At 39.5% G+C, this 16,249-nt stretch overlaps 1 protein-coding gene across 5 annotated transcripts in view; it reads left to right on the top strand.

Moving 5' to 3' along the window:
* LOC129767342 (protein dopey-1 homolog) overlaps nt 1-13,609 on the top strand; it is a 39,608-nt gene extending 25,999 nt beyond the window's left edge. For 4 of the 5 annotated variants that reach the window (XM_055768093.1, XM_055768095.1, XM_055768091.1 and 1 more), the window contains 8 exons: nt 6,302-6,487; nt 6,550-6,697; nt 6,753-6,905; nt 6,968-7,163; nt 7,402-7,413; nt 7,499-7,666; nt 7,733-7,862; nt 12,695-13,609. In XM_055768093.1, coding sequence (XP_055624068.1) covers nt 6,302-6,487; nt 6,550-6,697; nt 6,753-6,905; nt 6,968-7,163; nt 7,402-7,413; nt 7,499-7,666; nt 7,733-7,862; nt 12,695-12,910 — 1,209 coding nt within the window. In that variant the 3' untranslated portion in view covers nt 12,911-13,609. The remainder of the gene's footprint in view (nt 1-6,301; nt 6,488-6,549; nt 6,698-6,752; nt 6,906-6,967; nt 7,164-7,401; nt 7,414-7,498; nt 7,667-7,732; nt 7,863-12,694) is intronic. The other variant, XM_055768094.1, reaches the window with a different exon arrangement.
* The last annotated feature ends 2,640 nt before the right edge of the window (nt 13,610-16,249 follow it).

Below are 16,249 nucleotides of genomic sequence, written 5' to 3'. Positions count from 1 at the left end.
ATATATATATATATATATATATATATATATATATGTGCGGAACTTCTTTCGTTTAAATGCCATCCAGCATCGAGAAGATTCCGGAAGAATATTATCGTTGCTGGAAAATCATCTGCCAGTTCCCCTGGAAATTGAAAAATACATTCATGCGAAAGAGTTCATTTTAATGTTTTCTATCCATATGACACTGCAACCAAATACATTTGGTTCTGTTATTTTTCAATCAAGTGCAATTAGCAGGGAAGCTTCTGAAGATTATTCATCATTATTCATTATTCATCAGTAGGATATTTTCATATCCATTATTGGATGCATAAAACCTTGTACCTCCAACGTAACGCTCTCGTTTTCGAAGTCCCCCAAATATTCATTTATTCTTTCATTCAGAATGGATTCAGATTCAACTTCAAACAAATGATCACTAAATCAACGATAGTCCTACGTCACCATTGCGGTTATACCATAGATATAACCCACTTCTTGTTTTTTGGAATAGATTCCGATTCTCTTCTTATCAAGTGAAGTTCAAAATGTTCGATTCATTACAGGTTATCAAACCGGAATGCAAGTTATCACTCAACCCATCTGTTTAATATCTTCGTGTCTGCCCTAAATGGGTCATAGCCTGCGAGACGAGTAACCAAGGGAATTAAGCGTTCTAGTCATAGTGGCAGCTGACCGATATCTTCTAATGCGGGCGCTACACGATTCGTCCAACGTTTCACTCGAATGTTGGACTCAAACATTTGACTCGATGAATCGACAAATGTTGTGACGAATGTGCTGCTACACGGTGAAGTGAATGTTCGATTCAATGCAATCGGTTCAAACAATCGGCGAGTATTTGGATCGAATGTTTATTGTTTTTATTTACCATTAAAAACGTTAGGAAACTGGATGACAATGCGAGTATTGAAATTGCTGCCGTAGCAATTGTACTGATATCGGGCTGTAAATTAAAAATGGTTGAAATCAACATTATTAAACTGCAATATTTTGAATTTTATGAATCAATTTCATAGTTCCTTCATCTAAAATTTGTAAACAAACCAATCTGTCAAAGATAGATTCGGACGAATCTTGTAGCCAGAGAAGAGAAGTGGAACTTGAGAGAAAAAAGTGGCAACGATTTGTGGCAAGAAAATGTAAACAGTGAAAAAATTGACAGATAGTTTACGCTCTAAAAATTGAACATAATGTTAAGATGTCTCTAAAAGGGTGGGAGGTTCGTATATAATGTTATTAATGTTAGCATCATCATGATAACTGAAATTGAATAAAATATACATATAGACGCAAAAACGCTGTGGATAGATATTATAATGCATTTTTATCGGTTTATGTATAATGCATTATCAAAATAAATCCATATGTATTGTAATCATAACTTGCTGTGCTATTCATAACAACATTTATGATCGTATTCCACCAATGATGACAAATGTGTAATTTACGAATGAAACTTCGCCATAGAAACTGCACATTGAATAAAAAAAATTAAAATGTGGTAAAAAAAATAAATCAGTTGAAATATTTTAAAGCATTCTCATCGGAATAAATTGAATGATACAATAATTATACGGCTAAATAATGTAGGTACGCTTAAAAAACAACATAAAAATATGATTTCTGAATATTATTTTTTTCAGTTTTGAACACACCCCATAAAAAGCTATTTTTATTTTTTAAAATACCCTCTGTTGGTATTGTATCTAGAATTTACAAGGTAATAAAACGTTAACGTCAATTAGTTTCTAGTAATCAGTTTTTTAGTTGCAGGGGAAATTAACACCAAACTATCTTTGTTTAGTATTATATATAGATTCCATGCCAAACTGACATATTGCTTCTCAGATTTTCGTGTAAATTGGTAGTTTTGTCCCTTTTCGTTAAATATTAGATCCCATTCCATTTTAGGGTGGTTCGAAAAATCTAGTTTTCTCCTTTTTTCCAAAGATATTTTTTTTAGATTCATATCTTTTGAACTACTAAACCGATTCAGATGATCGACATATCAAATTGGCCAGTTAGCCAGTTTTTTTTAAATACTATACTTGCAAAAAAAATAATTTTGTTTTCTTGATTATTGATCGTAATTGTTCTTTATAGTTTTCATTCAAGGGCGCTATGTTTTTTATATTTTTTTTTAGATAACATATCCAAAAATGTGTTCTTCGTTTTTAAATTATGATTGTTCAAAATTAACCGATGGTTCAAAAAATCATTGTTCTCCTTTTTTCCTAAAATGAGGTTTTTTAAAAATTCATAACTTTTATCTCTTGAATCGATTCATATAATCGACATAGTTAATTTAAGTCAATAATTTCACAGGAGCAAATTTTTTTTTAATTTATGAAAAAAAAAATATTTTTATTTATTTTTCGTTTTATTATTTCTCGAACAACTCTGAATTCTTGGCTTTAATTTGATATATCGATCATCTGAATCGCTCTAGCAGTTCAAATGTTATGAATTTTTGAAAATAGGAAAAAGGGGAAGAAATTAATATTCCGAACTATCGGTTAACTCTAAAAAATTATAACTCAAAAAAGAAAAAAGAATATATCTATATTTGAGTAAAAAATATAAATGTGTAAAAAAATCCTCAGTTTTCAAGAAAAAATATAGAAAAATATAGCACCGTTGGTCCCGAAGACTAGCTAATTTACTTCAATTTGATGTATCGATCATCTGAATCGGCTTAGTGGTTCAAAAGTTATGAGTTTTTGATAAAAGTTATTTTGAGAAAAAGTGAAAAAATCGAATCATCCAAAAAAATAATATATAGGTTCAATGTTTTACCATGACGAAAACAAGCTACCAATTTTCCAAAAATCTGAAAACCAATGTATCAGTTTGGCATGGAATGGCTGAAGTAATACTGCAATAGTTCACAAATTTCAAAGTTCGCGTTTTTCTTGTTGTTTTTCATGTCTATTAGTGCGGCCATAATAATACTTAGAATTACTGCATTTGGATTGATGCTACAAAATATCATTAACTTCCTTGAATAGTGGATGTGATATAATTCACTTTATATATGTAGATATATTAATAAATGTTTTCAAACGAATACATTTGTCAAACAAACTGCAAAACTAAATACTTTTATACTGTGCCTTCATTTTTTGAGTTTAACGTTCAAAGACCCTTAAATAAAAATGGCATTGGAACAACATAGTAAAACTGACATACAATTATGACAGATGATTGCTTTTTGATTGGCGCGTGCTCCAACTGGTGAACCGCCAATTAAAAGGCACTCCAACTAAAAAAACGCCAATAAGCAAATGGTACTGTAAAACTGTGAAAAATATATAAAAAATATACAATCTAAGACTCTTTTTGTCGTTTATGAGTTAATTTTTTTTAAGTTACTGCTTGGCATGTTTGCGGATAACGGAAAGATATGATATGTTGGTTTGCACATGCCACTAGGGCCGTTTGCTGATTAAGTGAGTAAGATTTCTTACAAAACGTCATAACTTTACAACCATTGAGTCGATTTAAAAAATCGTCATATCAAATGAAATCTTATTCTTTTATGAATCAACTTTAATCTGTCATTCACACAAACTCAAAAATTAAATACTACAGAAAAACTCTAATTATAACGCTTAGAGAATTTGCGACTGAATTTTCCACAATTCGCTCTTTCACACCAAATTTTTATCTTGTCGCAATTTTAAACCTCTCAAATTGAATTGTTAAAATGATAGGTCAAAGAACGAAAAGCATGAGAAATTAACAAATAATTGAGGGTAAATAATAAAGCAATATTAATCATGGATTTTTAATAACCATCTCAGAAAAATATTGAAAAAAAATTTTTTAATTTCTCTTTCAAATTTTGATAAAATTGCACTGAATAGTTAAATAAGAGCAATATTAATATTTGAATAAACTTATGTAATTATAAACATGTTTATATAAACCTTCCCATCTTCTCATTCTTTATTAAAGACCTTGCGTCAAGACAGCTAGAAATCCATACACTTTCAAATCAAGTGTGCCTGAAAAAAATATATTCTTCACGTAAACAAGCGATGAAAATGTGGACACTTTTTAGTCAATGAATTGTATGGAGTTCCACTGCTGTGGTGTAGCGGTGTATCGAATGTCATCGAGTGTCGAATCAACGAATGACAAAAATCCTTTGACTCGTGCCACTCGCGTTGGAAGGTAATCCACAACGAACGGATTACCTTCCAACGCGAATATTCGACACTCGACATTGGAGGTTCGTAGCTCGTCAGTCGACTACACGATGCGTCGAATCATCGAGCGTCCAGCGTTCGAGGGTGTTCGTAGCATCGTGTAGCGCTGGCCTAACCAAAAACCTCGTTGACTGCCTTGAATTATCCCTAACGTCATCTCGGACCTGCTCAAAATTTTCGATAACATGTGAGCGACCTGATCGCGACCAAGGCGCGTAGAAGTATATCCTAAGGTGGGCCAACTTGCTAAAACCACTCTTCAGCCATCTTGGAAGTCTACTGTGTTTTGTTTGTAAACAAAACACAATACGCTTGTGCCCAAGCTCGCTCGTGATCAGTCTGTCTCTTTCACGCTTCAAGGAAAAAAATCCCCTTCTGCTTTCTTCCGTACTTTTTTATATACCGCTCCCCTAACCAACTTAGTGACGAAACGGCCTCACCTAGTACCATAGACCCGTCTTGATCGCGACAAGTCCAGGGCAAGGCGCTTGTATAAATGTATAACAGGTGAAGCAACATCATCACTTCAATGAGAAGGGGATTACGGTTTGTGGAGCGGGGGTTGTTTGTTTTGTTATTGCTAGGATACGCCATTTTTGCATTTTCACATGCGAGAGTAGTGGATGAACTGGAACTACAAAATCATCCCGTCTTTTTCACATAAATTCGCGAAAGCCGAACAAAGTAGGCATCGTTCGAATAAGTGTCGCAGCAGTTTGTAGAGAGCCGCCAGCAGCGTTCTGATGCTGTTTGTAAACAATACCGACAGCAATTACAATATGGCTGAAAGTGCATTTCATATGAATGTTTCACCTGGTATATATAGAGGCGCCTTGGTCCAGGGGACTACTATTCAGGGTTGCCAACTAGAATTTTCAAATATCAGGAAGAATGAAAATAAAAATCAGGAAAAATCAGGACAGCTTATATTAGGTTGTGCGGAAAGTTAATGTCAATTTTTGGGAGAACAAAAGCACAATTTTCAATCAAAGTATTATATTTCAATTTTACATTCACAGTTTTATTTTACAATCTTTCACCATCTTTATGAAAGTAAGGAAAACAGAAATAACATATTCCCGTGAGAGAAAAATATGAGAAATAATTAACTTAAGAATGATTGAACCACGGAATAGGTTCGCAGCTTGAATATTTTAACCCCAAAAACATGTTTGCTTCCTCGTCGAAAACTTGTGGGATAACAGGTTGCTTGATAGTAGCTTATAATACAGAACTCATTCCAAATCCCACCAGAAACAGGGCATGACTTTCTTCGGAACGGATTTTGGACTCATTTCGTTGTAAATAATCCATTTTCATCACAAGTCACGATTTTCTTCAAAAGGCCATCTTCGTTACGTTTATGAAGCGATTCTCAGATGAATATGCAATCCATTAAAGGTTTTTTCGGTTTGTGGGGAATCCTCATATTGTAACTACGTACGTAACCAAGCTCCACTGGATGCTTATGCACGACGGTTTTAGTGAATCTGCTAACTCATTTTCCATGTACCGAAATTTATTTGTGACCAGCGTCTTGATTTGGCCATCATCGGTGGCCGCGCGAACTTTCCGAAAAACTTAATTTTCTTCAAATGAATGAATGCTCTTATTTCTAAAGGTCTTATACATCGATGTGTTGCGTTTGGATGTTATTTGCTGCGAAAATATAACGGAACTTGTATTCTTTATATTTAGCTTTACATAATTTTCAACGGCTAATACATCTGGCAGATGCGCACAGGTAAAAGAACAGCGAATAAAAAAAAGGTAAAAAAAAGCGAATCATCTCAAATACTGAACCACGCGTTCTGATTGAATAGAGGCGAATGAACTGCAAAGTTTAAAGCCTCTTAAAAACAAAGAATTGTATTGAGTTTGATTGAACCGCTGATGGCAAGGTCTGGTGCGTTCTCTCTTCGCACCCACTGAGACCTGAGTTGCTAACGCTTTTTGAGTTGTTGCAGAACTCAAAAAAAAGAACATGTTCTACATAATTTTCATTTTTGGAGTACAAAGTAATATTCAGCATGAACATTCGTGTTGTAAATTGATGAAATATCATATTTTCTTGTCTCATCCAGATCCTAGCCGTCATACTGGCTCCATTGTTGGACGTCGCGTTCAGCTCACAAGAAAAAGACAAGGTGAACACCATCGTAACGGGGGTTATGTACAACATTGTGCCTTATCTGAAAACCCACACGTTGAAAAACGTTCCTACGTTCCACGCGTGCTCCAACTTGCTGGCGAGTTTGAGCACCTATCAGGTAAACGTTATAAATCGTTTTTAGATTTTTGTTTATAATTCACACATTCACCATATCTGCAGTACACACGAAAAGCATGGCGTAAGGACGCCATCGATCTGCTGCTGGACGCGACTTTCTTCCAATTCGATAGCCGCTGTTTGCCGTACTGGAAAACTATTATGGATAGTTTGATGACCTGTGATAATACCACCTTTAGGGACCTTATGAGTAAGTTACTGCAACGTGTCCTAAATAAAAATATGATTACATTCCTCATTTGCAGACCGCTTGCCACTAGCACAAACAGGTTCGCTGAACATTTTCACCTCCAAGGAACAAGAATATGAGCAGAGGGCGCTGCTGTTGAAGCGGCTAGCTTTCGTCATTTTCTGCAGCGAAAATGATCAATACCACAAGTTCATGCCTGAAATTCAAGGTTGTTTGCACTAGCCTGACTCTACATGAATCGCAAATTGATATTTTACTTACTACTTACAGAACAACTTGCCAACAGCTTGAGATTACCCCAAGTTGTACCGCTGATCCAATCGGCTGTGTTCCTCTGCTTCCGGGTTTTGCTGCTGCGAATGTCGGCCGATAATGTGACCAGTCTCTGGCCGATAATTATCGCCGAAATGGTACAAGTGTTCCTCTCAATCGAACAAGAGCTTATGACGGATACGGAAGAGTTCAGGTGAGTCTACGAAACTGTCCGCGATCATCAATCTAAAACACTACTTCCGTGTAAATATGTTCATCTGTTGTCTTTCCTGTCGATTGTAACGTTTCCTAACCTTCTTAAAACTAAATAGTGCATCATCCCTAGTTGTTTGGTGTAGTTTTTGTCACGTAAAATTTGTTCACATTTTGACCAGCCCTTGTTTTTGTCTTTCTTTCCCATTTGTTCCGCTCATCTCGTTGATCTCAATCAGGTCTCAGTCGAGGTAAGAAGAGTGCACGCCAAAAGTTTATAATTCCAGATAACACATTCGCTCACACAAAATTTTCATCTTTTCTCTCTTCGCACAGTCAACACATCCGCATGCTGTCAGGTCTGGACACGGCGTGGGTCACGAACACCAACAATGGGCTGTATTCGTACGGTCATCCTCACTGGCGTATGGTGCAGCTGGAGACAGCAAAGCTGTTGGAGCTGGGTTGCGTACTACCGGCCACTATATTACCACATTTTCAAATGTAAGGACCTCAAAACAAATGTACACAATGTTAGTGAAACACTCAGTTTCATGTTTTCAATCGCAGGTATCGGTGGGCATTTGTCAGTGGTCAAAACGAACATTTTCTGAAACCAGGGAGCTCCGATGTGGCCTTCATACCGCACGTCACGCGAATATCGCAGCTTATGGACTTCCGCTACACCTCTCACTCGCCGGTAAAATCTAACAAAAAAAAAACAGTAAAACAGTAACCCACAACGAAAAAAAATTCACCCAAATTCATAAACTATTTCATAGCTGAATAATTAGAAATGTGTGAATTGCATTGAAAAATTCCAATTTGATTCGTAATTTTTCAAGTTCTATGCAAATTTGGTAGATATTAGTTAGAGCAGGTATGACATGGAAAAAATCCACTGGAAAATGGCGCAATACATTTACGCATCCCTTGTTATTAGTGCTGCCAAGCTGTAATTCAGTTGCTTATCGTTGAAAAGAGTGTTAGAATATGAAGACATCATGGCTGGTAAAAACATGTCAATTCCCATCCTAAACTTGGTGGTAAAAGACTGTAAGGACAATCTATCACCGTACTACAACATTCCGTGGCTTTGGGCGTCAAGAGGAGCATCCTCCATAAGCGCAAGCAAATCAACACCGACCTACCGCTAATTGCGGTCAGAATAGAATCTCCAATTCCGGTAGTTATTGTCTTCGTTCACCTACCATGTGACAAGATCCCGAATTAAAGACCAGGGTGGCCACCCATTCGGGAAAAGCGGGAAAAAGCCGGAAATTGTTTCATGAAGTCGGGTTTTGTTTGCTCAATGTTTTTTTCGGCTCTCTAAAATGTTACTGTATGCGTTTTAGCACGTTTAAACGTCGCGCGAGATGCAATTTCTCTTTTTGGTGTACCAAGATGAAGGATGTCTTGTTTCATCGAAATTTGATTCTGTCTTACTCGCGCTGCCTTTAATCAACTGATACATTAGTGTGTGCACTAAGTGAGACGAGCCAAACTAGACAGTTGGACTGACTTCCTGGAATCCACCAACGAAAGCCAGTCCTCTGCGGACCTTTGGAGACGTGTGAACGCGCTGAATGGGAAAAGAAGATTCCAAAACCCTATCCTGCAAGTGAATGGCACAACCTACAGCGATCCAGTCGACATCAGGTGCTAGGGAAATATTTCGCTGAACTGTCCACGATTTCGGGATACGATTCCGAGTTCATCCGACGGCATAAAGAGGACTCAGTCGATCGATTCGTGGTTCTAAATGATCGGGTTGGAAAACCGTTCAACAATCACTTCTCCGTCGAAGAACTCTTCGCCACGCTGCACTCCACCAAAGGGGAGTCCACTGGTTCCGATCACATTGGTTATAAGATTATCAAGCAGCTGTTCCCGTTAGGTCAAAACACTCTCCTCGACATCTTTAATGACCTCTGGTTGAAGCACGACTTCCCAGCGGATTGGGGACATAGTATTGTGATCCCCATCCCCAAAGACGGCAAGAACAGCTGCTCCGTGAAAAGATACCGGCCAATATCCTTGACCTCCTGTACATCTAAGACCCTAGAGAGGATGGCTAACCGACGGCTCGTCACCTACTTGACCGAAAACAGGAAGTTGGACTGCCGGCAATTTTCCTTTCGACAGGGAATGGCTTCTTCTTCTTCTTGAATGGCGTTAATGTTCCCTGTGGAACTTTTGCCGTCTCAACGTATGCATTAACTAGCGTCATTTATTAATACTTAGTTGAGATTTCTTAAGCCAAATAACACGCCTTGAATGTATTCCGAGGGGCAAGCTCTTGAATACGCGTGACCACAGTGCAAGTCGAAGGAATTTTCTTTGACGAAAAATCCCCCGGTTAGAACGGGAATCGAACCCGAACACCCGGCATGATAATGTGAGACGCTAACCACTCGGCCACTGGTGCACAGGGAATGGCACGAACACGTATTCCACATCCCTTGGAGAGGTGGTAGCTGAAGCCAGGAAGAATCGACAGCATCTGGTGATGCTAGCCCTGGATCTGGAGAAGGCGTACAACCGAACATGGATTCCCCTAGTTCTGAAAACACTGGCTGACTAGGGGGTAGATGGCAACCTACTGCACTTTATGAAACACTTCGTGACAAATCGGACTTTTGAGGTAAAAGTTGGGAACACCAGCTCCAGGCGCTTTCATGAAGAAACTGGTGTACCTCAAGGTTCCATCTTAGCCGTCACCCTCTTTCTGATAGCGATGAACAGCCTGTTTCGGGTACTACCGAGGGAGTATTCGTATTCACGTATGCGAACGACATCCTTTTGGTACTGGAGGGGAACACGCACAGGGCACCACGCATCAAGATCCAGGCTATTGGTAAATGGACTGTCGAACGAGGTTTTCGACTTTCGGCGCAAAAGAGTGGTCACATGGTGGTATGCAGTCACAAACACCAAAGTTGCAATTCGGGAGTCAAAATGTACAACGACCGCATTTCCCGCCGTAGAACGTTGAGAATCCTGGGAGTGGTGGTCAACTGCAACCTGAACTTCCAGCACCAATTCGACGAGGTGAAGAAGAGCTGTGCCACCCGGTTAAACCTCTTGAGAATCATCTCCAAACCTCACCGGAGTAATAATCGAACGATTCATTTACGGGTGGCCAAAGCCATCATCAACAGCTGCCTCACCTACGGTCTCGAATTGACATGTTTGGCCAGAGATATTCGGGGTTCGGGGTAAGCGGTCATAATAACTCATAATAAGTTTTCCAGCAAAAAAAACTCGTCGACATTTGCCAGGCGTTCTCGGCCGAAGCTGCCGGAATCTTTGAAGCTGCCACTATTCCGTCAAGCAAATCGATCCTGATAGTCACCGACTCGGCTAGCGTCATCGACGCCGTTGGCGAGGTTATATCTAGGCACCCTGGGATACAAGCTATCAGGAGGCATCTGCTGCCGGATACAGTCCTCATGTGGGTCCCCGGATATAGTGGCATAGTCGGCAATGAAGCGGCCGACCGTTTTGCCGGAATCGGTCAACTTGGACAGATTTTAACGCGTAAAGTACCGCTAGGCGACATCAAATTATGGATCGTCAACATCCTCAAAACTTTTTGGGCGGAAAAATTGTCCGTTGGAGCGACGCTGTGCCTCCGGAGGATCAAAAGCTCCATAAGAAGATTCGAAGACGGTCCAACACATCGTGTGATTTGCCCGAAGTACGAAAACCTACGGAACTCATGCGGGATCAGCGGGAGCATTCGTGATGTGCTTGGTGATGACCCTTCACGAACTGCTGCACTGCTCGGTTTTTAAAAAGATGCCAATCTGTAAGCAAAAACTTATGATCAAATGGAAGATCTTTGTTCCTTCCCCTTCGAGATAAAGGGAACAAGAACAGACGGCATCTCCATACGGTGCGGAATCCCCATCAGTGCCCTGGGGGCATGGTAAGCGGACATCCTCGTCAAACGACCAGGCAGAAGAAATCAAAAGTCGTAATGTGTGGAATGATGAAAATTGTTTATTTTATCATTGTTAACCCTTTAAGACCCAAGTTTTTTATTTACCTAAAAAAACCTCTCCCACTTTTATCTCGAATTTCCGACTTTCAACATGAAATATACCTAGCAGAAAATTGCCAGCATAAAACCAATGTGTATGTGTGATAGGTGAAAATATACTAAAGACGTTCTAGTGGGGGTGAACATTGAAAATAATGTCTGAATAATTTGAAAAGAGAATCCGTGAAGCTCGTCTAAAAAGCTGTAGAGGGTTAATTGTTGGCCGTATGTGCATGTAAAATGAATCAATGTTCATTGCATGCCCACATCGCGGCACTGTTTCGGCCTTTTTTGCTGAGTCGAACCAGTCCAGGAGGCTGATAATCTCAAAAATAGAGAATTAAAAAAAAAACAATGTATCACAACGGAAAATTGTTGCAAAACATAGTACCGCTAGTGGTGTTGTGCAGAAAATTTGGACAAAGTACCAGAAGCTCGGATTTGTGGCTGACAGAACGCGGATTTGTGGTAAAACAGACCGTCGCACTTATTCAATGATCATCAGAGAAATCAAGAAAAATCCATCGGTAACCATTTGATCTATTAATGAAAACCTTCAGCTTTCAGTATCCGGCAGTACAATTAGCCGCAGGATCAGGGAACATGGAGTACTCGTAAAGTTCGCTCGTGAGCTACCATAATCAGTCTCAAAAATAAAAAAGCACGGCTAAAGTTCTCAAAAAATATCTCAACAATCCGTGTCTTCCTGGAAACGTTTGTCGACTGATGAGTCGTATTTTGAGGTCTTTAATCAAAAACGACGAGTGAGAGTTAGGAGGAAATCAGGTAAAGTGCTACAAGATCGTCATCTACAGCCTATGGTAAAGCACGGCGGTGGAAACATCATGGTCTTCTTTGCCTGCGCCGGAGTAGGAAACTTGGTTCAAATCAACGGCATAATGACAGTTGACGCCTCCATTGACACCATAAATGTAAATCTTCGTGAATTCGTTACAAAACAAGAATCAAAGTCCACATTTGAACCCTATTGAAAATACATGGCCTATTCCGGACAATAAGGTGGACAAATTGGCGTAACGAACAAGGACATGTACTTCACAGCATTATCGAGAACCTGGAAGGAGATTAACGCATGACATCTGAAGAATTTGGTGGAGAGCATGCGACTTCAGAAGGTTATTGAGGCTCAGGGTCGTCATATTTCATACTGAAGATTTTATGTTTGCATCATCACATCGTTTTTCTGTTACAAATTTTTAAAGTGGATTTTTTTTCTACTCAGGATACATTTCTCTAATTTGCTTCATAGGCTTTGATTTGAGAATAAATTGACTACATTGTTGTTTCGATGTCTGAGTATATATCTTATCAACTGTTATAATACGAAAACATACCCTCATCTCACAAACATTGTTTATTTAAGCCTCATGATATGATGATGATTCAATGAATTTTTTTCCGTTGCGGGTCATTATACAATCAACCTCCGAATTAATCTCATAAAGCAACTACTCGCCCACTTTCAGAAACCACAAACGAACAAGGGCAGCCATATCATGCTGAGCTGCCAGTCGATCAACACCCTCCAGGATCTGTACAGCTTCTTCTCGACACTGTCGATGCGCTGGCCGTCGCATATATCCTACACAGCGGATTCCGAGCGGGACACCAAACTTTGTCTGGACGAAGTCGAGAAGGTGCTTGCGTTGGATTTCCTCGAGAAGATACCTTCCACCAAGTAGTAGTAGTGAGAGCGGTCGCCTCCTGCTCCTCCGGCAGGAGTGGTGAACAAGACAACACAGGTATTACATTCTGACGCATTTGTGGAACCAATAGTTTCGGTTAGCCTGTCACAGTCGTTGGAAGGGAATCTGTGTGTACGTGTATATATTAGCTGAACATTTTTTTAAACATGATCAATTCAAATTGTGATTATTGGAGTTTTACTACTCTATGGGGTTTTCGTTTCGACGTCGCTTCAACTCTACCAATTATGTACAGAAAAGGGCAATTATTCTAGCAAACAACTATTTATTCTAATCGAGATAAGTTGGAAGGGCGATCGTGATGGAAAGGAGCGTGACGGTTCTCTTCCAGAGGAAACGAACGCGTTGAAAAGTGATATAATGTATAGCACAGATAGCGCACCATCAAGTATAGATGAAAAAAAACATTACTGTAAGCATAGGTAAGAAAAAAAGTCAGTGTTATTTACGTGAAAAAGATGGTGATTCCGGATCCCGCGATCGCTACCTGTTGATTCGCATTTTTTTTTTGCTTTCGAATCAAATCGAACACGAGTCGTGGGAAGAATCGCAACAGTGCATATAATATTATACCTATTAATATTATTATTAAACAAATAGGCAAATGACAGCAGTATAAGTGTAATAAGTAAAACTTTTAATACATTTTTAAAATGTCGTCGTTGTGCAATAATGCGTCGATGAGTTCTACCTGCATCACTTGAAAACCGAAGGCCCAATCTTTTTTATGTTGAGTGTAAGAGCCCCCGCAGACTGCAGACTGATTTGTGGGCCGATAGTTTGGTCGGCTTCGTAATCAGTACGGAGAGGTATGCATGTACGCACATTACGTCGATTCAGTTGGGTCGGTTTTTGCACCAGAAGGCCGACCCGACCAAACTGTTGGTTGACAGAAAGTCTGTAGTATGCGGGAGCTCTAATTGTATTTCCGGGTTTCACGTCTGGGTGGGGCTAACAACAGATGTAGTCGACATTCATGAGCGAAAAGGTGTCTCTTATGTTCGAAATACCTATTCATTAGACGTAGTAAAAATGAATCCATTATTTTTGCGCTAAATTGGAGGCGTTGTTTAGCACTGAGACGAGACATACAACTGGCTCACTCTTCTTTTTGCTTTTTATTCGACTAAACGCGAACAACAGGGATATCGAACCACGCGAGATGCCAAGTTTCCAAATGAGATAAGGTTTCTGTAGATTATTTTTCTACGCCCGTAACATGTTTTACCCTTCATATAGGGCCTGATTCTCGAATACACTTCACGGTGGAAACGAAATAAACGGCACGCCATTGAACTACGTTTTACGAGTTAGTGAAGTGTCGAAGATAATGATGAGTTTTCAGGCAGAATGAGCACTTTTCAAATAAAAAATCATTAATGAAAATTAACTTCTTCGTATCAAACTGGTATTCAATGTGAGTGGAAAACTTTGTTTTCTTCATGTGTTATAATAATCTCATACAAAAATTTCATCTGAAGATAATTTGATATTATAATGATAAGTTTAGTGGGAAACTAATCTCGTATCCAGATGTCGACACCGTACCGTTGTCATCGCGAATACGTTTCATTCCGTTTCCACCGTGAAGTGTATTCGTAGTGTATTCGAGAATCAGGCCCATATTCTATGAATATTTACATTTGGATGATGTACAGTGGGCTTTCATCGAGTATTCGAATCTGATCAGTGACTAACCACGGGTGACAAACGTCCTTGATGAATAAAACGAAGATCAGAGGTCCCAAGTGATTACCTTGCGGAACACCTGATGGTATTTCGGTATAAGGTATTCCTGCATGACAGGTAAGAGTTCAGCTAGCGAACAATCCACGGAGGCACACTAATACCAGGGACAGACATACAGCTGTACTTGCGTTGTAAGAGTGAAGCGTAGCACAGGTACTATCGTACCACGACAGACATACTTTGGTTGTACATTGTACCGTATGTCAAACTGACAATCAGAATTTTTCCAATTTTCACCACATATTTCAATGAAAAAGGTTTTTATTTAGCGTCTTAACTATCAAACACAACAAGCAAATTTCCACTCTGAGTTATCAACTCAAGAGAAAGTCAGTGAAAAGACTGTTTGCCAAGTGTTTTGATACGATTTGTTCATGCTACCCACCACTAACCGTCTATGGCGCTGCACACAGTACAACTATAGCCTTGTACAGCGGTAAAATAGGTCGGTACAGGTACAGCGATTGTACCGAGTTGCTTGCATGGTTCTAGCGCTGTACATGGTGACAGACATACAATTTTCGAAGTACAACGGTAGTACAGCTGTATGTCTGTCATAAGTATAAGGCGATTCAGTTTTGAAACGGCGAGATTGTGAGGTACTTCACCGAGAGCCTTCGAGAAGTCTATGTACACGATGTCTACTTGCTGACGTTTCTCGATGCTGCGGATGACTGTGCAGGTGAAGGTCATCAAGCTACAGGTTGTCGAGCGCTTTTCATGAATCCGAGATCATTGGCCGAACAGCTGAATACAACTTGTCATGCAAAAGTATTTCTAGCACCTCGGCCAAACAGCTCAAGATCGAAATGGGCCGATAATTTTCCACATTGAGCATATTACCTGCCTTGAAGATCGGTGTGATTGATGCAAGCTGCAACATCCAGAAAAATGCCATCCATAAAGGAGTGGATAGATATAAGCATGATGGAAGCGGCTAACGATGCTGCACAGTTCATGACGAAGGATGACAGAATGCATTCCGGACCTGAACCTTTCTGAACGAGGAGTTTCAAAAATATCGGCGCGACTGAAGTGAGGCTGCAGCATGCGAATATTATAGCTTGGTAGTTAATCAACATATAGCTGCAACGGAGGAATCTCAGCATGCTTGATAACGCTACCTACGGAAGAATTCAGCAAATAGATTCGTATAATTGTCACTGGTGATGAAGTTATGGCTGCCATAAGTTACGTCTAACGAAATACCAGAAACGATCAGAAAGCTGATGAGTTTTCTCTAAGGCCAGTCTGAAGCCGATCAATATAGTCCCTAATACGAAATTCCTGCAGACTGCTGTACTCGGCTTCTGCTAGATGTACATCATTATTTCTTTGCTGCAGTCCTATAGTGAAAGTAACGTTTTCGGGCCTTACGCAGACGGTTTCGCTGGTTACGCAATTGGGGATTCCGCAATGGTTGTTGTAATTGCATCGAAGGCTTACGAGTCTTTATCGAGACCATATCATGGATTATCTTATAGGGTGACACGGGGTGATTTGGACCAACCCTTTATCTTTAAGTACGGCTCAACTTGGATTTTTTATAATGTCGTTTTCTTTTAT

The sequence above is a fragment of the Toxorhynchites rutilus genome, chromosome 2 (genome assembly GCF_029784135.1).
Source record: "Toxorhynchites rutilus septentrionalis strain SRP chromosome 2, ASM2978413v1, whole genome shotgun sequence".
Lineage (NCBI taxonomy): Eukaryota > Metazoa > Arthropoda > Insecta > Diptera > Culicidae > Toxorhynchites > Toxorhynchites rutilus.
The sequence above is the reverse complement of the archived record's forward strand: the minus strand, read 5'-3'. Positions and strand labels throughout refer to the sequence as shown.